The sequence below is a fragment of the Nicotiana tabacum genome, chromosome 10 (assembly GCF_000715075.1).
Source record: "Nicotiana tabacum cultivar K326 chromosome 10, ASM71507v2, whole genome shotgun sequence".
In the NCBI taxonomy this organism is placed as follows: Eukaryota; Viridiplantae; Streptophyta; class Magnoliopsida; order Solanales; family Solanaceae; genus Nicotiana; species Nicotiana tabacum.
In genome coordinates, this window is record NC_134089.1 from 27,704,649 (window position 1) to 27,725,378 (window position 20,730).

General features: G+C 39.3%; 1 protein-coding gene across 1 annotated transcript; it reads left to right on the top strand.

The window, feature by feature from the left end:
• Window positions 1–1,110: 1,110 nt before the first annotated feature.
• LOC142165046 (uncharacterized) lies at window positions 1,111–5,498 on the top strand. The gene is made up of 6 exons (XM_075223689.1): window positions 1,111–1,536; window positions 1,585–1,909; window positions 2,026–2,208; window positions 2,289–2,705; window positions 4,642–5,205; window positions 5,296–5,498. The coding sequence occupies exons 1-6, from the start codon at window positions 1,111–1,113 to the stop codon at window positions 5,496–5,498; spliced, it is 2,118 nt and encodes a 705-aa protein (XP_075079790.1).
• Window positions 5,499–20,730: the final 15,232 nt, after the last annotated feature.

Below are 20,730 nucleotides of genomic sequence, written 5' to 3' on the forward strand. Positions count from 1 at the left end.
TAATCCAATACCAATTAATAACCAAGAAATCTAACGTATAAATGAAAGAAGTAAGTAAAATCAAACCAATACGGAAGCCATCCTCGACCTCGAGCTAAGGTGGCCTCGAGGTAGGTCAAGAACAATAAAGTAAGAATAATAAAGTTAAAGGACAATTCTGATAAAATGTGAGCAAGAAAGTAAGAGAGTATATTCTTTGCCAATGATTGATGATGATTACAAATGATTGAGGTACCCTTTATATAATAGAGGAACCCTAAATAAGGTACATTTCTATTTATAGTAAGGAATCTTATTGGAACAAATGTCTAACTTCCTGGTACGGATTAGTAGTAACTCATACAAATCTATTTCGGAATTTATGCCATGATCTTGGGGACGTGGCATGAATCTTGCTCATTCTGTTACAAACTCATAACAGCTCCATCTCGGGGTTGGTCATATTCGGCTTTGGTACTCATCGTGCACTTCGATCTTCGATCCTTATGTTCTTCCCTCGAACTCGAACCCGGTCCATACTGAGTTTATCCCTCAATACGATCCATCTGTTCCTCGATGTGAGCCCTCGAGCCCACAAAATCGGGGATACATGATTTTACCATATACACATATCCCTTAAGAAATATTGGTTAAGAAAGGGATTGGACTATTTTATCCGTATTTATGTCTTCATTTCTATAATCTCTATTCATTGAATATTTATTCTATTTATGTGTTATCTCTATTTTCAAGAATAATTATTACTACGGTAAAAAAGGAAAAAAATAATCAATTTTATCTTGAACTAACGCAAATAATTTGAAACAACTATTTTTAATAATTGTGACTATTAATATGAGACGAATGGAGTAATATTTTTTGTCTCTATTGAGATTTTGAACCTGCTCTCCCATAATTTTCACCTATTTCATAGATTTTAAGTAACATCATTGGATGATAATATATAATGTAATTTTTGAATTTTAAATCATTATTATACTTAGAGATAACGTTTATCTTTTAGATCATCATGTAACTATAAAAGCTCATTGTATTTGCAACAATATTCGTCAAGAAATATTACTTGTTTCATTGTATCAGAAGTCTAGGTTTTCTCTCCTTTGTTGACTCATGGCTTCCAACACCTCTACCGAATCAGTTCCTTCTTCCCCAGCCTGCATCACTAATGCTTCCTCCATTCTTCCATCCTCTCCCTATGCTATTTCCGTCTCAAACATTAAAAATCTTGTCCCTACTGTTCTTGACTATACAAACTATATGTTATGGAGAGAGCTTTTCTTACCCGTCTTCAAAGGTCATGGTGTTTATGGCTTTATTGATGGAAGTTTTCCTTGTCCTGAGCCTACTATTCTTCATGATGATGGTAATTCTATCCAGAACCCTTCCTTTCAACAGTGGATTCAACTTGACTCCATTGTTCTTTCATGGATTCAAGCAACAATTTCCCAAGAGATTCTTCAAGCTATTATCAAGCCAAATTACTCTCTCACTTCTAGAGACGTGTGGCTTCAAATTGAGCGCTTATTCCGTGATCAAGTTAGTTCTTGAACACTTCAACTCAAAGTCCAGTTTCATAACCTTAAGAAAGGTGACCTTTCAATTAATGAATATGTCCATCGTCTCAAATCCATTGTAGATGCGTTGACGTCCATAGGTAATCCAATCTCTGAATATGATCTTGTTCTACAAATACTTTCTGGATTAACTCCAGAATATATGTTTGTGAGCGCCTCTATCTCTACTCGTGTTCCTCTTCCTACCTTTATTGAAGCACGCTCTCTACTTTTCCTTCATGAAGCCCAATTAAGTAGTCTATCTAATTCTACTACGGATAATTCCATCACTGCTTTTATGGCCAAGCAACAATCGCCTCCCTCTTATGGTCGTGGACGTGGTCGTCATAACAACGGTGGGCGCCATTCTAATGGTGGGCGTGGTCGAGGTCTCTATAATCAAGGGAATACCAAATTTTTAATGCCGGGCCTCAACAGTTCACTCCACGTCCCCGTCTTCATTCCATCTTAGGTCCTCCTCCAATTTCTTATCCTGCTGCTTTCAATCCATCTCAACCTAATAATGTGACGCTTTACTGCCAACTGTGCTATCAGCCACACCACACTGCTCGAGATTGTCCTTCTCAAAATTCTAAGCCTTTGTCTCCGATATTAGTTCTAACTACTCATGTTCTTCACCTGGTGATGCCTCTTGGTTTGTGGATAGTGGATTATCTTCTCACATGACTCCAAATACATCCAATTTATCCTCTATTACTCCATACAATGGCTCAGATCGTGTAGTTGTGGGTAATGGAACTCAACTCCCTATTTCCTACATTGGACATGGTATTTTCTCTACTTCTGATTCTCTTTTTTCTCTTAGAGATATTTTAGTTGTTCCCCATCTTTCCACCAATTTACTAAGCGTTCATAAATTTGTTTCGGATAATAATTGTTCTATGGAATTTGATCCTTTTGGTTTGTCCATTAAGGAACTCAAGACGAAGAAGCATCTCCTTCGGTGCAATAGTTCTGGACCACTTTATGCCCTTACTTCTTCTTCTGCTGGCTTTGCTGCAACTCGTCGTCCTGCTATTGCTGCTACACATGTCTCTCCAAATCTTTGGCATCGTTGTTTAGGACATCCAAGCTCAGCTATTTTAGCTAGTTTTATTAGGGTCAATAAGCTGCCTTCTTCTGCATTTAAAGGTTTAGTCAATTTATGTAATGCTTGTCAACTTGGCAAGCACCAAAAATTGCCATTTATGGATTCTTGTTCCTTCTCTTCATCTCCATTTGAGTTAATTCATAGTGATATTTGGACCTCTCCTGTTCTTTCTTTTACTGAATTTCGATATTATATTTTATTTCATGACGATTTCACTAAGTTTTCATGAGTTTTTCCTCTCAAGCGTAAATATGATGCTTTTACTACATTTAAGCAATTTTATGCCTATGTATTGACCCAGTTTTCTACGAAATTAAAAGCATTTCAATGTGACAGGGCTATTGAGTTTGTTAAACTTCAAGCTTTTCGATCATTCCTTAATGATAATGGTATTTTTCTTCGCATTTCATGTCCTCATACTCATCAACAACATGGCAAAGCTGAACGCATGCATCGTACTATTTTAAATATGGTCTGTTCATTATTATTTCAAGCATCACTTCCCTCTCGATTCTGGGTTGAAGCTCTGCACACCGCTGTCCATCTTTTAAATATTCCTCCTTCATCAAAGCTTCGTTTTAAGACTCCCTTTGAAGTTCTTTTTGGCAAGTCTCCTACGTACAATCATCTACGTGTGTTTGGTTGTTCATGTTACCCAAACTTACGTGACTATTCATCCCACAAGTTGAGTCCTCATTCTAAACATTGTATCTTTCTTGGCTATCCATCTAACTACAAAGGATACAGATGCTTTGATCCTTCCAGTAATAAAGTATTTATCTCTAGACATGTTAGGTTCAATGAGGATATATTTCCTTATCCGCATCTTCTCCCCTCAACTTTACCTAAATCTAGCACTTCTAATCTCTTTAAAATTCCCTCTTTAATTAATATTAATCCTTCTCTAACCTCAACCGTATCTCCTAATTTTCAGCATGGAGATATTGAAAAATATTAATCACGTTTCTTATCTCCTACAAATGCTGGAATTTTTCTCCTATTCCTACTTTACCTCCTATCTTATCTCAACCTTTATCTCCTAATCTGATAAATTCTAGGAATGCAAATCAGATTTTTAATTCTTCTAGAAGACATCATACTTCTTTGCCAACTAGACAAAACACTCCTAACACTACTTCAATTGTGCAACAATGTAACACATCTCATTCTCCTCCAAATGTTGGACAAGTCACTTCTTCATCCACCTCTAACCATACCATCTCACATTCACCCATTACAACGACCAATATATCTCCAATTCAAAGCCTTGACTCTTCTGTTTCTCAACCTCAAATCCCACACATATCTTCCTCTAATACTAAAACACATCACATGATTACTCGCAAACAAACAGGCTCTCTTAAGCCTCGTATTCTCCCATCCTTAATCTCTCACATTTCATCACTTCCACCTGAACCAACTTCTTTTACGAAAGCCAACAAATCAGCTCATTGGAGACGTGCAATGGCCGAATAATACAATGCTCTTATAGCCAACCCCACTTGGGATCTTGTGCCTGCACGACCTACTGCCAATGTTATCGGTTGTCGTTGGGTTTATTGTATTAAACAAAAATCTGATGGCTCTCTAAAGCATTTTAAGGCTCGTCTTGTGGCCCAAGGCTACAAATAATAACAAGGACTAGATTATGATCAAACATTTAGTCCTGTGGTGAAACCAATAACCATTCGTACAATTCTCACCCTTGCTGCATCTAAGCAATGACATATTCATCAATTAGACGTTAAGAATGCATTCTTGCATGGCAATCTTAACGAACTGGTATACATGAAACAACTTGCTGGCTTTGTTCATCCACAATTTTCTCATCATGTTTGTCGATTGAACAAAGCACTTTATGGCTTAAAGCAAGCCCCTAGGGCATGGTTCCATCGGTTCACTTCTTTTATTCTAAGTACTAGATTTCAAAATAGCTTGTCTGATCCCTCTCTTTTTTTTTTTATAAATATAACTTAGACATTGCTATTCTTCTACTATATGTTGATGATATTCTCCTCACTGTCTCTCCTACTACTTTACTTCAATCTTTAATTCAGACTCTTAAATCAGAATTTTCAATGAATGACTTAGGATTAGTTAATTATTTTTTGGGTGTTTCTATAACTGCTCATGATGGAGGTTATTTTCTATCTCAGTCCAAATACGTGAAAGAACTCCTTGGTCGTGCAAATTTGCTTTCTTCCAAACCAGTTTCAACTCATCTTTCTCTTAAGTCTCTACAACATTCGGATGATTCTTCTCCTTTTTCTGATCCCACACTTTATAGAAGTCTTGTTGGTGGTCTTCAATACTTGACATTTACCTGTCCAGACATTGTCTTTGCAGTTAATCAGGTATCTCAATTTATGCATTCTCCCTTAGACATCCACTATACTGCTGTAAAAAGAATTTTGCGATATTTGTATGGTTCACTGAGTCACGGTTTATTTATTCCTGGTGGTTCTATTGACAGTTTACACTGCTATAGTGATGCAAATTGGGCTGGTTGCTCTATAACTCGTCGATCCACTTCGGCCTACTGTATCTTCCTTGGCCCGAATCTCATTTCATGGTCCTCTAAGAAGTAGAATGTTGTTTCCTGATCAAGTACTGAAGCTGAATATCGTGTAGTTGCTCACGCGGCTGCTGCAATCACATGGTTACATTCTCTTTTAAAGGAACTTCATGTTTCTTCTTCTTCGCCTTCCACAATTTTCTGTGACAATATTAGCAGCATATATTTGGCACAAAATCCCGTTCAACATGCTCGTAGCAAGCATGTCGAGATTGATATTCATTTTGTTCGTGAAAAAGTTGCAGCTGGTATTCTTTGAGTTCATTGTGTCCCTAGTCAAGATCAACTTGCAGATTTATTAACCAAGGCACTTCCTTCACTGCGGTTTTTGGTTTTTGCGCAACAAGCTCTGCATTCTTCCAAACCATGCATCGCTTGAGGGGGCGTAATAAATATATAATGTAATTTTTGAATTTTAAATCATTATTGTACTTAGAGATAATGTTTATCTTTTAGATAAGCATGTAACTATAAAAGCTCATTGTATCTGCAACAATATTCATCAAGAAATATTACTTGTTTCATTGGATACTAAAAGCATCTTTATATGTAATTTCTAAGATCATTTAATTTTAATAGTGGCGAGATTTGGAATCTTCGTCTTTTAAACTTAAAAGAAAAAGGTTTCCAAGAAAAAGTAGATTGAGACGCAACTATCTTATTTTACGTCCACACGGTTGTAGTTAGACAAGCTTAAGAATTTAACCACATTCTTATAAGAAATGCATTTACACTAATATTAAGAATTAAAAGGGAATGAAATGTTCTGAAATGCATATTAATTTGCAATTATATATAAAATAGTTTATAAATAATCTCCTCCAGTTCGGACTTTTATACAAGGAGATTAAAAACACTTGGATTTGACCTAAAGCAGTTTTATCCCTATTTGCTACTTCACTGGAATTGCATTTTTTTTAAGTGGAGAAAACTCAATTGAATCGCCTTGCTCCAAGTTAGCTTCGCCCCTAATTAGAGGTATGAAAGCACATAAATTCCAATGTTTTAATGTAAAGTAATTATATGGAAATCAATGTATGAAAATTAAACATTTCAAACAATTGGTGTTGAGCTACAGATATATAAATTAAAAATAAGAAAATCACATGAAAATGGAATAACTGGATTGTAAATTTACTCTTTCGAAATATCTAGTCGTTTTACTTTTAAATAAATAATCTAAAATAACGTAATGACCACGTAAGACGACAACGTCACACTGGTTCCCACAATAAGACACGGTAAATAATTACAATAGAAGATACATAACGACATCACATTGGTCCCCTCAAATAAATCTGTCGTCTCAACAAAATCACAATCATCAATTTGTTAAAAATTACTATAACAAATCCCAAAATTCATTTATGAGTTTAAAGCTTTCAAAACCCCATAGTTTTTAATTTTTCTTTTTTACTTTAATTCACCCAATAATATTTAAATCTGTAATGATAAATATTAATATCATTCTCAAATCAATTTTTAACACAGATTTTCTTAATACTTTGTTAATATGTGATTTAAAAAAAAAATCATATGTAAAATAGGGTAATAGGTAAAAACAAGAATATAGGCTAAATTCATTGGTTAAGAACCCATCTGTACTTCCCCACAATCGTTTCTTCTATAACCTATATATTTTGAGTTGTACTATTTCTTCTAAATTTGCATGCCTTGGTGGCTATTTGACGTTGGTGTTAATTTTGCTTCGAGTTATGTAATGGTGTTCCCAAACCCGCGTTAAAAGCAGGGTAAGTCGAGGGTAATTTTGTACTGTTAAAAGGTGTCTAGCGCTTTTATCAATATGAAAGAAGAAACTTCTGGGACATTATTATTTGACATGCCTGTTAGTTTTGCTTCGAGTTATGTAATGTTGTTCCCAAACCCGTGTTAAAAGTAGAGTAAATCAAGGAATGTTGTTCCCAAACCCGCGTTAAAAGCAGGGTAAGTCAAGGGGAATTTTGTACTGTTAAAAGGTGTCTAGCGCTTTTATCAATATGAAAGAGGAAACTTTCGGGATATGGTTATTTGACATGCCTGTTAGTTTTGCTTCGAGTTATGTAATTAATATTGTTCCCAAACCCGTGTTAAAAGCTGGGTAAGTTAAGAGGAATTTTATACTATTAAGAGGTGTTTAGCGCTTTCATCAATATGAAAGAGGAAACTTCCGGGACGTTGATTAGTAAACTGTCCCTTTCTAGAACTAGCTAAAACTCTTGAGTTATTAGGTCAGCTGTTAATAAAACGTGAAGTAATTGATGGTTCAAACTTTTACGCTGTCCAACTATTTACTTGGTTGAAACTACCTGCAATTTCTACTATGGTTCAGAAAATTAAACAATACTAGTTTATTTTAAATTTAAAAGTAGTGATAGTGCACAAGTAGGGCGAGTCCGAAACCTTTTTAATAATTTTTTGGACAAGAAAATAATTTTGTACTACTTTAAAAAAAAAGTTACATAAATGAGTAAAACGCAGTATTATACTGTGAATTACTTTAACGGAAATTTTGCCGTTAAAGTAATTCGCAGTATAGTACTGCGTTTTTGTTTAATTTTTTTTTTTGTAAATCGCAGTACTGTACTGCGTTTTACTAAGATATATTTGTAAAACGCAATATAATAATGCGTTTTACATTAAATAATTGCGTTGTACTCTGGTTTTTGCCCCCACCAATAATGAACTGACATAACAATAATTCAATACATAAAACATAGTATTGTACTGCGTTTTACATAGAAAAATTCTACATCCCAACGTCGGACTTGCCTTATTTAAAGGCGTTTCAATTTTATAAAAATTCATTCAATACTTTATTTCAAACTTACGTTCATACTTCTCTCTTCTTCTTATCAATTATTTTTTTACAATGTCTGAAGTGGCAAAAATAAGGGTTTCACTATATTGGGGGGGTGAGGTTGTGTTGGAGAATAACTCTGTGAGGTATAGCTCACCTCCACAATGTCATGTTAAATTGCCGCTTACTATGGAGTACGATAAATTGGTATCGTTGTTATGTAAAAAATGAATGAGAGGAGGCGTTCGGTTAACCTTAAAATAACTGGTAGATTTCCGTATTCAGTGACTCCGCAGGGGTTTGCTTATTATTCTGAGTTTAACATCGAGGATGATGAAACTCTTAGAGATTTTTTGCTGATTCCGGCTGAATATAGGGAATTTATTGTAATAAATTATTGGAAATGTACGTCAAGGTGGAAGACGTTCCCAATAATGAGGGCGTGCATAGTAGGGATAACCCCCAGTCATCGGGTGGTTATTCTGGAGCAGTTTTTGCCGGACAGATTGGTGATGAAAGAGCTTGCCTTGATTTAAATTTGTCACCACCGGCGAATGAGCAGCCACAAAATAATTTTTTGACTTTAGATAATCAACAAGACGACTGGTAAACTTCAATTTTACTATGCTTTAGCGATGTTTAATTTATGTTTTAATTGGATTTGTATTAACACTCATATTTTTCATAGGGGGTACCGTCCGGATATGAATTTTACAAGTTATGACCATGCCCCTAGTTGGAATATGCGTAGTTCTGGAGTATTGGACCATGGTGGTCTATCTGGGAGTCATCACCAACAAGAAAATATCCATCATGAAACGTCAAGACAGTATGACTTGTAAGTAAAGTGATATAGCTATATCTAAAGTATTTATCTAGTTGGGTAACTTATCATTTTGTTCTTTATGTGCAGTGAAAACGAGCTTCTTGAAGCTCCTGACCTCACACAATTGCCCATAGACGACGTTTTACTCGTGATTTGGCAGATGCGCAGAGTCAGGAAGATGATATTGATTATGACAACAATGCGGATGAGTCTAGGGATGACACACCCTTCCATGATGAGGGTGATGAGGAAGAGGAAGTGAATGTTGAACCTGAGTTGACTAGGGAGCATGTTCCTCCACCTCCAGCTAGACCAAGAGTGTACGAGTCCCACGTGTCATTTCATGAGCGGAATATTCCCTACCTTGATAATTTGCCAAGCATGCCGAATGTGGATGCCCTCAGAAGGGATGATGATGAATTTCGGTCAGCGATGTGGGATGAGTCTAGACCAGCTGTTCTGACAAAGGGCATGTATTTCCCCGATAAAGCTCGCCTAATTAGGGCTGTAAAAATCTACAGTATAAGAGAGTGCCGTGAGATGACGGTAAGTGAATCAACTAGGGAGAAATACAAGGTTGTATGCCATAGAGACTTTATGGGTTGTCACTAGATGTTGCGTGCCACCAAGAAGAAATCAGGTTTGTGAAAAGTGGGTAAATTTATTAGCGAGCACAGATGTGAAATGGACACATACAATGAGAATCACTTCAACTTGGATGTGGACTTGATTTCTCTTGTCTTGATTCCATATTTGGAAGTGTCCATTAGGTTCAAGATTAAAGAGTGTATTACAACCGTCCACCAGGAGTATGGTTGTACTATAACCAAAAGAAAGGCATATCTCGGTCGCAAACGTTCCTTTGAACTTATTTATGGCGACTAGGATAAGTCTTTTTCAAATCTGCCCAGGTACATGGCCACACTACAACACTATAACCCCGGGACTGTTGTTGAATGGAGGCGTGAGCGAAGTCCGGACAGACCCGAATATATTTTCAACTATGTGTTCTGATCATTTAAACCAACAATTGATGGTTTTGTGCATTGTCGTCCTGTTATTTCCATAGACGGTACTCATGTCTATGGAAAATATGATATTAAGCTTTTGATTGCAGTTGCAGTAGATGCCAACGGGCAAATATTTCCACTAGCTTTTGCCATATGTGCCAATGAAAGTGAAGAGACATGGACGTTTTTTTTGAACCACTTGAAGCAGCACGTTGTCAAACAGCGTTCAGGTATTTGTCTAATATCTGATCGGCATGGTGGTATTTTAAGTTTTGTACGTCACTTGCCTGAATGGCAGGAACCATATGCATACCACCGTTACTGTGTGCGTCACCTGAAGGCCAATTTCCAGAAGAAATATCCTGACAAGGCATTGCATGACTTAATGTGGTTGGCTGCAACTGAGCACCAGCAGTGCAAATTCACGAGGCGCATGGAAGCGATCCGGCAGTTAGAACCACGAGCCTATACTTGGTTGATGGGGCATGAGCTTCACATGTGGACATTGCATGCTGATGGCGGCAGACAATGGGGAGCCCTCACTACAAATGTGTCAGAGTCATTCAACGTCTTGTTGAAGTCTGCCTGTGGACTGCCTGTCACTGCCATGGTCCGCATGACATTCAAACAGAGTGCGGAGAGGTTTGTTGAAAGGCATGCAACTGCATTAGCATTGATGGACCGGGGTGTTTAATTTATGCCAATACCCATGAGAAGATTTGAAAGGTCCAGGAGGCGAGCACAGTGGCATTCATTTCTTCAGTACGATCATGAACGGGGTGTTTTTGAAGTTAAGATCTCTATCCGCGGACACCGTGGGAATAATCTACAGACGGTGAATGAAAATAGAAGGTTATGTTCATGTGGGAAATGGACCATCTACCACATGCCGTGCGCACATGCGTTGAAGTGCTTTCAACAAGTTGGATATGGGGCAACAAACTATATTGATAGGCAATACAGTGTTGCTGCATACATAGACACATATAGTGGGAAGTTGCAGCCATTAGGTGCTGAGCATTATTGGCCGCCAGAACCTTTTAAGATGGTATGTAACAAGGACTATTTGTGCAAGCTGCAAGTGCAAAAGAGAACGCGTATACGGAACCAAATGGATGTTGGTGACACCATTTATGCGCGTAAATGTGGCATATGCTCGCAAACAGGACACGACCGTCGTAAATGTCCTTCAGGTGGTGTGCGTGTCGGTGGTAATTCGGCTCCTGGTGCAAGTTCGTCGAATGTACCCAACTATCAAGGATACCCCTAGTCTTTTATTTTGGTATTGTTTTTTGTAATATATGTTTTTACTTGTGTATGTTGCAATATATATCAAATAAAATTATGTTCCACAATTTGAAATGAGTGAAGAAAAAATTGTTTAATTGTAGGAAATGTAATATGTAAAGCGTGGTTTGATAGTTTCATATGCGCAACACAAGCACTTAAACTTAACTTGCACTTCAATTAAAATAAAGCATTACAACAACACAAACACAAACATAACAGACCAACATAATAAAAATACATGAAATATGAAAAATACACTAAACACATACAAGCAAATGTTTAGTCCCGGTTGCCATTTATTCTCCGCTCCAACCACTTAAATTGTTCTTCGATTCGTTCTTTTTCTTATTCTACCTCTTTCAGTTTCGCCTTCACCTCCGCAAGTTCCCGTTTATATTTTTCTTTTCGTTCCTTTTGTGCTTCACAATTCCATTGTGCTTTTCATTTTTCTTCTCCCACCTCCTTCAGTTTCGCCCTCATTTCTACAATAATTCTATCGCTTTCTCTTTGTGTTTCCCGTTGGCATAAACACATATTATGAAGAAACTACAGTTGTTCTCTGTAGCATTCTTGATAACATGGTTCACCAACCCATTCTTGAAAATCACAAATAGGTTCGCCGGAAACCTTGTATAACTGGTTCATACAACACCAGTAGCGGCGTCCAACTTCACCATCGTCCCAACAATTTTGCATCGAGCATTCTTTTCCACAGTTGCACTTTGGTGCACAAAGAGGTTGAGCCATTTGATGAAATATTTGCTTTTAGTAAAAAAAAAACCTTACTTTTAATGAAATATTTGTTTTTACTAATTTTTGAGCACACACAATAACTATAATGATGCCGTTATTTATAGGCGAGACAAAATACATAAAGCGTAATATAGTACTATGTTTTATGGAGTTGTCTTATCGTTCCGAAAAAGATGAAAACCATGTGAAAAAACTGGTTTATCGCAGAAAAATTTAACACATAAAGCGTAGTATAGTACTACGTTTTATGGAGTTGTCTTGTCGTTCTGAAAAAGATGAAAACCATGTGAAAAAAGCTGGTTTATTGCAGAAAAATTTAACACATAAAGCGTAGTATAGTACTACGTTTTATGGAGTTGTCTTGTCGTTCTGAAAAAGATGAAAACCATGTGAAAAAAGCTGGTTTTAGTTATCCTTTGTGCAGTGATGGTTTTAGTTCTATTGTTTGTTTTTCTGTGTACTGCTATCCTTTGTGCAGTGATGGTTTTAGTTCTAGTATAGTACTACGTTTTGCAATGTTTGTGTTTCTTGTGTACTGTTTAAGTAAAACTGATGTTCAAATGCAATTAAAATATAAATGTTGTTAAAAGATAATTGTTATCATTATATACATAATGCACTATTTACACAAACTAAAAACCTAAGTAAATCAGTGAGTCCCGCAGCCTGTGGGCTTCAGTGCTGCTGCTGGCCTGAGTCGCATCCCCTGTCGCCCGGGTACACTATCTGGATCATCATCATCAAACCGCCTCTTTATGTGAGGATGTGCAGCAACATCGACACCACAACTGGCAGGATCGGAAGAATAGGCCATCGGGCCGTCAGCAACCTACAAAACAAGTACTAATCTTAGCATGTGACAAAGTATATTTGTATTGTACGTGTTAAGTCAAAAAATATATTCCCACCGTGGTCTCGTCGGCCTCCTGAATATACGCATCAGTGGTGTCCTCATCAAAGCATGTAGTGGCCTAAAAGATGGACTGGGACGATGCCTTCATAAGAAAGTTAAAAATTAATTAATGGAAGCTCATTAAGGAAAAAAACAAATTGAAATTTTAAAGTAATACAAACATACCTGCGCCTGTGATAGATCCTCATCAACCGCCGGGGATGAGGCATAACTCAACCTGCGCCCGCCATCCATATCCCGGGTGGGCCGATCCTCAGCTGCGGTAGATGGGCATGCAAAGTACTGGTCTACATCCCCGTCGAATGTACCCGTGATCGACAATGCTCCTGACGGGGTGACCTGCGATGCTGGCAGAGATAGCTGAAGGCTGTACGAAGGCATGCTGCTGGAAGGCTCATCTTGCCGAGGTATATAACCCGGCTGATCATCTCCAAGCGCCACAACTCCAAAGTCCTCATCATGTCCCTCAACAGGTGGGTCGACAGGTGCCTCAACGCCCCCTTGCTGGGGACCACCTCCTCGCCATCCCCCGCGACCCCCGCGACCCCGTGGAGCACCCCTACCTCGTGGGGTACCCCTCCCTCGTGCCCTACCCCTGCTTCGTGGGACACTCCTACCCCGATGGTAGTCCTCTGGCGCCGCATACTGAGCCTTGTGGTCCAACCTCACGGCATCTCTCACCTGAAACAGGGTCCGACGAGCCAACTGTGCCACCCGCCGACCATAGTCAACGACTGCAGGGATGTCGGTATGCTGCTGCATCTCCTGTCCCAACTGGTAGAGGTGATGATGCCCAATAGCCTGTGAAATATTTAAAATATTAATTAAATAACGCAATATAACAATTATACGATATTAATAAGCCAAAAAATATACCAGTGCCTCGTGTCTATCGGCGTATGGTCTGTAGCGCTCTCCAAGTACATGAATGGGGTTCCCGATAATCAGTCGGGTGTGACGGCGGTACCATGATGCATACATATGAATAGTGGCCTCCTGGGTAAATGTAGGTGCTGGCGGAATACGGTCAGCTCGGTGCTCCTCCCAAATAAGGACCTGCTGCTCCAACCATCCCATATATATATCGTCCAGCCTGGCACGGTCATCCCGCTGATAGTGTATAGCCACCCATCCAGGATCCCTAGGTATAGGCTGGGGACGGTGAAACTGGCGAAGCACATGCTCTGTGGCATGATACTCAACCATATCGAAGAAGATCATCGGGACGGAGGTGCTCCAAAGCATTCGATCGACTGAGCAATAAAAGGGCATCTGAGCTACCAACTCGTCACTGTATGGCGTCTAGATGAACTGCCAAATAATAACATAAAAGTGAGTATGCACAACACAACTCAATTTAAACAAGTAAGTGTAGGTACATATCTACCTGTCCGTCCACCAGCATATCTAGCACATCCTTGATAAGGGGGAGATTATGATGAGCATCGGTCCCTCGGTAGTTCCCACGCCGGAGAATCCACCTAGAAGCTAGAGGGAGAAAAGGATAAGCCTCACCAGGCGCAAGTGCTGGTAGAGGTGGCTGCAACGGCATGATCCGCTGCCAGGCCCAAACCTAAGATAAAAGGTTGATGTAAAATTTATGAGTCATTTCGACCATATAGAATTCGGAGAAATGAACAAAGTATTCGAAAATGTTGTCACTTGTAGGAGGGGCAGAAAACCACATATGTCCACCGCTAGGCCCATGCTCCCCCGACACATGCTCATATACAGGTATGCGAGAACAACAACACCCCAACTGTACTGGGGTAAACCATCCAACTCCTGAAGATGATGGAGAAAGCGCATATCACTTTACTCCCCGAAGTGTTCGGGAACAAGACACACCCGAAAAGAAGGAGCAGCGCCAACCGCGTGTACCTCTCAATATGGAGATCCTCCGTCTCGCCGGTAATGTCTGGGTGCAAAAACGCCATATGATCTCTGATGGCTGACAAAGCAACGCGACTGCCCCCAGCGTCACCCTGAGGTCTATAACCAGTAAAATGCATCATCATATCCAAAAATTGTGCATGCGTCATGGATCTAATGTACTGGGGCAGTGCTACGACCCGTCCATCTACACGTAGCCCGTACAAAACCTGAACATCCTCCAGCGTGATGGTGGCCTCTCCAGTGGGCAAGTGAAAAGTGCGCGTCTCTGGTCGCCACCGCTCTACCAAGGCCGTGATGAGAGACCAATCAAGCTGCATCCGTCCAAGCTCAAAAATTGTATAGAAGCCCGTAGCCTGTAAGCGCGCGACTACGCGGGCATGGAAAAGATGCTCCCCGATGAACTCCCATAAATCGTCAGGTCTCCTGGGGCGGAGGGCTCGCCTCATTTATTATTTAAAGGCCAACTAAAGCAAACTACAATTTTCTACTTAGTTTGTTTCTAATAATAATAGAAAAAGCCCTAATTAATTAGTATTGTTCAAGAACTAATATACTTACGTCCTTGACTTTTATTCAAAATTTCAATAATTACCTTGGGCTTCAAGCTCAACCCAGTAAGAATAAGACACAGTCAAAACTCAAGTTGGGCTTCGGACGGACTTCATTTAGGCCCACCCTTGACATTCAGGCTTATTAACTTGCAAATGATGGAGCTATTTCACATTTATTCAAATCAACACTTGACATACTCATATGCTCATCTCAATAAAATTCAAAACAGCTAGACGTCTAAACCGACTGGATTGGATTTATATTCTAAAATTCAGATTTTTCTTATCTATTTACCTATTAGTGAACTTCTGGATATTAGAAACGTGAATTGAATTTTAACAAAAATAGTCATGAATATAAACCTCAGATGAACAGGCTAAGCAACTTAATTATGAGATTTTACTTACACTAACATGAACAGGTTAATAGCCTAACTTCACACTTTATTCACATCTAATCATCATACAGCTAAACTAAACTACTTAACGAAACGCAGATGTTGATATGAGTAACTAATCTACTGATCTTAGCTACTGCAATACAAAGTTGTTTGAGACGTCTCTTCAGCTTGAAATTAAAATTAATGTGGATATCATACGCTGATCTCAAAATCAATTGCAACACCCAAACTATTTCTGATTTTTTTTATTTTTTAAAACAAAACCGTTAAACTAAAGCAAGTTCTAAGCTATACTAAGGCTACAACTGGATAACCACAAATTAACAGTCCCAAACAGTCCAATTAGGTACAAATTACGCAGTCCGAGTTTCATGTGAATATAAATCCAATTAGACTACACTACATAGTTACATATCATTAATATCTACTTAACTACATATGTATAGTCGTCCAAACATGCATCATCCAGTAAACAAATGTCTGAGTACTTTCATTTCATGTTCATCTCAAAGCTACATCAATTTGAGTTCAAGTGTGCACCTGGAAATGAAAGAAGGAAGCAGAAAAATGAGGTATCAGCAGTAACCAACAGCAGCAGTAGTATTCAACACCTGAAAATGAACCAGCAGACTAATTTTGAAACCAAGGGATGTGATACGATAGTTAGACTCTAATTTCAATCTTAGTGAATCAGCAGACCTCAAACCCGACTCGACTTAAACCCTTTTTATTATTAGCTAACCAGGAATTGCTTCCATATTAGAAGAAAACTTCAGAAAATACCAAATGACTTAATGAAATAGTGTATTTTTCTGAAATTCTGCAATCGTTTTTGATTTTTTTTTCTGTATCTATTTCTGTGTATCTTTCTTCCTATATCTCTCTTAGAATCCCTTCCAAGTTTTCTTAGCTCTCTGCCCCTGTATATCCAGTGTATCCAGAGTGTATATCGAGTGTATATTGCTCTCTCCGCCCCCTTCTTTTTTTTCTCCTCTCCGAATTTCCTAGCCTTCTACCCTCTTTGAATGTTTTCCCTCTCTCAGAATCTCTTCCAAGTTTTCTTAGCTCTCTGCCCCTATATATCCAATGTATCCAGAGTGTATATCGAGTGTATACTGCTCTCTCCGCCCCCCTCTTTTTTTTCTTCTCCTCTCCGAATTTCCTAGTCTTCTACCCTCTTTTAATGTTCTACCTCTCTCAGAATCTCTTCCAAGTTTTCTTACCTCTCTGCCCCTGTATATCTAGTGTATCCAGAGCGTATATCGAGTGTATACCGCTCTCTCCGCCCCCCTCTTTTGTTTCTTCTCTAATCTGATTTTCAGCTCCCTTAAATGGGCATTCAATTAGTGCATTTTTCACTACCAATTCAACTTTTTATTTCCTTAATCATCCCCGTCGAATGTACCCGTGATCGACAATGCTCCTGACGGGGTGACCTGCGATGCTGGTAGAGATAGTTGAAGGCTGTACGAAGACATGCTGCTGGATGGCTCATCTTGCCGAGGTATATAACCCGGCTGATCATCTCCAAGCGCCACAACTCCAAAGTCCTCATCATGTCCCTCAACAGGTGGGTCGACAGGTGCCTCAACACCCCCTTGCTGGGGACCACCTCCTCGCCATCCCCCGCGACCCCTGCGACCCCGTGGAGCACCCCTACCTCGTGGGGTACCCCTCCCTCGTGCCCTACCCCTGCTTCGTGGGACACTCCTACCCCGATGGTAGTCCTCTGGCGCCGCATACTGAGCCTTGTGGTCCAACCTCACGGCATCTCTCACCTGAAACAGGGTCCGACGAGCCAACTGTGCCACCCGCCGGCCATAGTCAACGACTGCAGGGATGTCGGTATGCTGCTGCATCTCCTGTCCCAACTGGTAGAGGTGATGATGCCCAATAGCCTGTGAAATATTTAAAATATTAATTAAATAACGCAATATAACAATTATACGATATTAATAAGCCAAAAAATATACCAGTGCCTCGTGTCTATCGGCGTATGGTCTGTAGCGCTCTCCAAGTACATGAATGGGGTTCCCGATAATCAGTCGGGTGTGACGGCGGTACCATGATGCATACATATGAATAGTGGCCTCCTGGGTAAATGTAGGTGCTGGCGGAATACGGTCAGCTCGGTGCTCCTCCCAAATAAGGACCTGCTGCTCCAACCATCCCATATATATATCGTCCAGCCTGGCACGGTCATCCCGCTGATAGTGTATAGCCACCCATCCAGGATCCCTAGGTATAGGCTGGGGACGGTGAAACTGGCGAAGCACACGCTCTGTGGCATGATACTCAACCATATCGAAGAAGATCATCGGGACGGAGGTGCTCCAAAGCATTCGATCGACTGAGCAATAAAAGGGCAGCTGAGCTACCAACTCGTCGTTGTATGGCGTCCAGATGAACTGCCAAATAATAACATAAAAGTGAGTATGCACAACACAACTCAATTTAAACAAGTAAGTGTAGGTACATATCTACCTGTCCGTCCACCAGCATATCTAGCACATCCTTGATAAGGGGGAGATTATGATGAGCATCGGTCCCTCGGTAGTTCCCACGCCGGAGAATCCACCTAGAAGCTAGAGGGAGAAAAGGATAAGCCTCACCAGGCGCAAGTGCTGGTAGAGGTGGCTGCAACGGCATGATCCGCTGCCAGGCCCAAACCTAAGATAAAAGGTTGATGTAAAATTTATGAGTCATTTCGACCATATAGAATTCGGAGAAATGAACAGAGTATTCGAAAATGTTGTCACCTGTAGGAGGGGCAGAAAACCACATATGTCCACCGCTGGGCCCATGCTCGCCCGACACATGCTCCTATACAGGTATGCGAGAACAGCAACACCCCAACTGTACTGGGGTAAACCATCCAACTCCTGAAGATGATGGAGAAAACGCATACTCACTTTACTCCCCGAAGTGTTCGGGAACAAGACACACCCGAAAAGCAGGAGCAGCGCCAACCGCTTGTACCTCTCAATATGGAGATCCTCCGTCTCACCGGTAATGTCTGGGTGCAAAAACGCCATATGATCTCTGATGGCTGACAAAGCAACGCGACTGCCCCCAGCGTCACCCTGAGGTCTATAACCAGTAAAATGCATCATCATATCCAAAAATTGTGCATGCGTCATGGATCTAATGTACTGGGGCAGTGCTACGACCCGTCCATCTACACGCAGCTCGTACAAAACCTGAACATCCTCCAGCGTGATGGTGGCCTCTCCAGTGGGCAAGTGAAAAGTGTGCGTCTCTGGTCGCCACCGCTCTACCAAGGCCGTGATGAGAGACCAATCAAGCTGCATCCGTCCAAGCTCAAAAATCGTATAGAAGCCCGTAGCCTGTAGGCGGGTGACTACGCGGGCATGGAAAAGATGCTCCCCGATGAACTCCCATAAATCGTCAGGTCTCCTGGGGCGGAGAGGCTGCATCGATAGTTGTCCCTCCTATACAAATGAGGACCTATGGTCGCCCTGCAACACTAGTAGCTGATCCTCGGCAGGTCCGGGATGCGCAGACGGATGAAAGTCCATGTCGTCTACTATAATTTAAACAAAATTAATTGTGTGTGTTAGCTTAATAAATTAAATAATTAATTATGTTTAAAATTGGACTGATTAATTATGTATGGGTTCCAGGCTCGATATTTGAGGCCCGATAGCACCGAGTTATCCTTAATTATTATGCATGTCAATTTCAACATTTTTAGAATTTTGTCTGCTAGCTTAATAAATTAAATAATTAATTATGTTTACAATTGGACTGAATAATTATGTATGGGTTCCAGGCTCATTTTTTGAGGCCCGGTAACACCGAGTTATCCTTAATTATTATGCGTGTCAATTTCAACATTTTTAGAATTGTGTCTGTTAGCTTATTAATTAAATAATTAATTATGTTTACAATTGGACTGAATAATTATGTATGGGTTCCAGGCTCGATTTTTGAGGCTCGGTAGCACCGAGTTATCCTTAATTATTATGCGTGTCAATTTTAACATTTTTAGAATTGCGTGTGCTAGCTTAATAAATTAAATAATTAATTATGTTTACAATTGGACAAAATAATTATGTATGGGTTCCAGGATCGATATTTGAGTTAATTTTACAACATATAGGAATTTGTTACTTTTGTAAGTTTATTGTTATAATTAAATAATTAATTTTGTAAAGTGTAATTGGATAGAGTTTGCAGTTACTACATACTTAAACTACATAGACTCTACGTTAAAAGGCTCTACATTTTACTACGCTAAAAGGCTCTATATTTTACAACACTAACAGGCTCTATATTTTACTACAGTAAAAGGCTCTATATTTTACTACGCTAAAAGTCTATTTATTTTACTACGCTAAAAGGTCACTATTACATATAAAAACAACTAACATAAAATACAAATATGAGCAACAAACAAAATAAATAATATTAATTTTTTAACAATACAAATAATTTATCAAATTTTAACAATTTTTTGTACCAAAGCTAATAAATCAATCCGGGTAAAAATAAGATACAAATTTAAACACAAACATAACACAAATTAACATGGAAACACATTAAACAATACAAATATGCATGTACTATACGAGTTTCGACATAAACAAAATTGAAATACCTCGATTTAAGTTTTTTAAATTTGATTGAAATCAAATTTTTGCACCCGAAAGAAGGAACCCAAAGCTTGTCTTGTATGTGGGACCTACACTCCTTGCTCTTTAGGTGACGGGTGGGGCCCAATTTTTTTTTTGAAGTTTGACGCGGGGGTGGGGGGGACCAGCAGAATCGAAGTTTTTTGGTTTCCTTCGGTTCAGTGGTCCAAGGAAGAAGGAGCTATATTTTATTGAAGCTGTTCGCAGTATTATACTGCGTTTTATTGAACAGCTTTAATAAAATATAGCTGGGCCCAGCATCTTAGTAAAACACAGTATAGTACTGCGATTTACAAAAAAAAAAAATTTAAAACAAAAACGCAGTACTATACTGCGAATTACTTTAACGGCAAAATTTCCGTTAAAGTAATTCGCAGTATTAATTCGCAGTATAATACT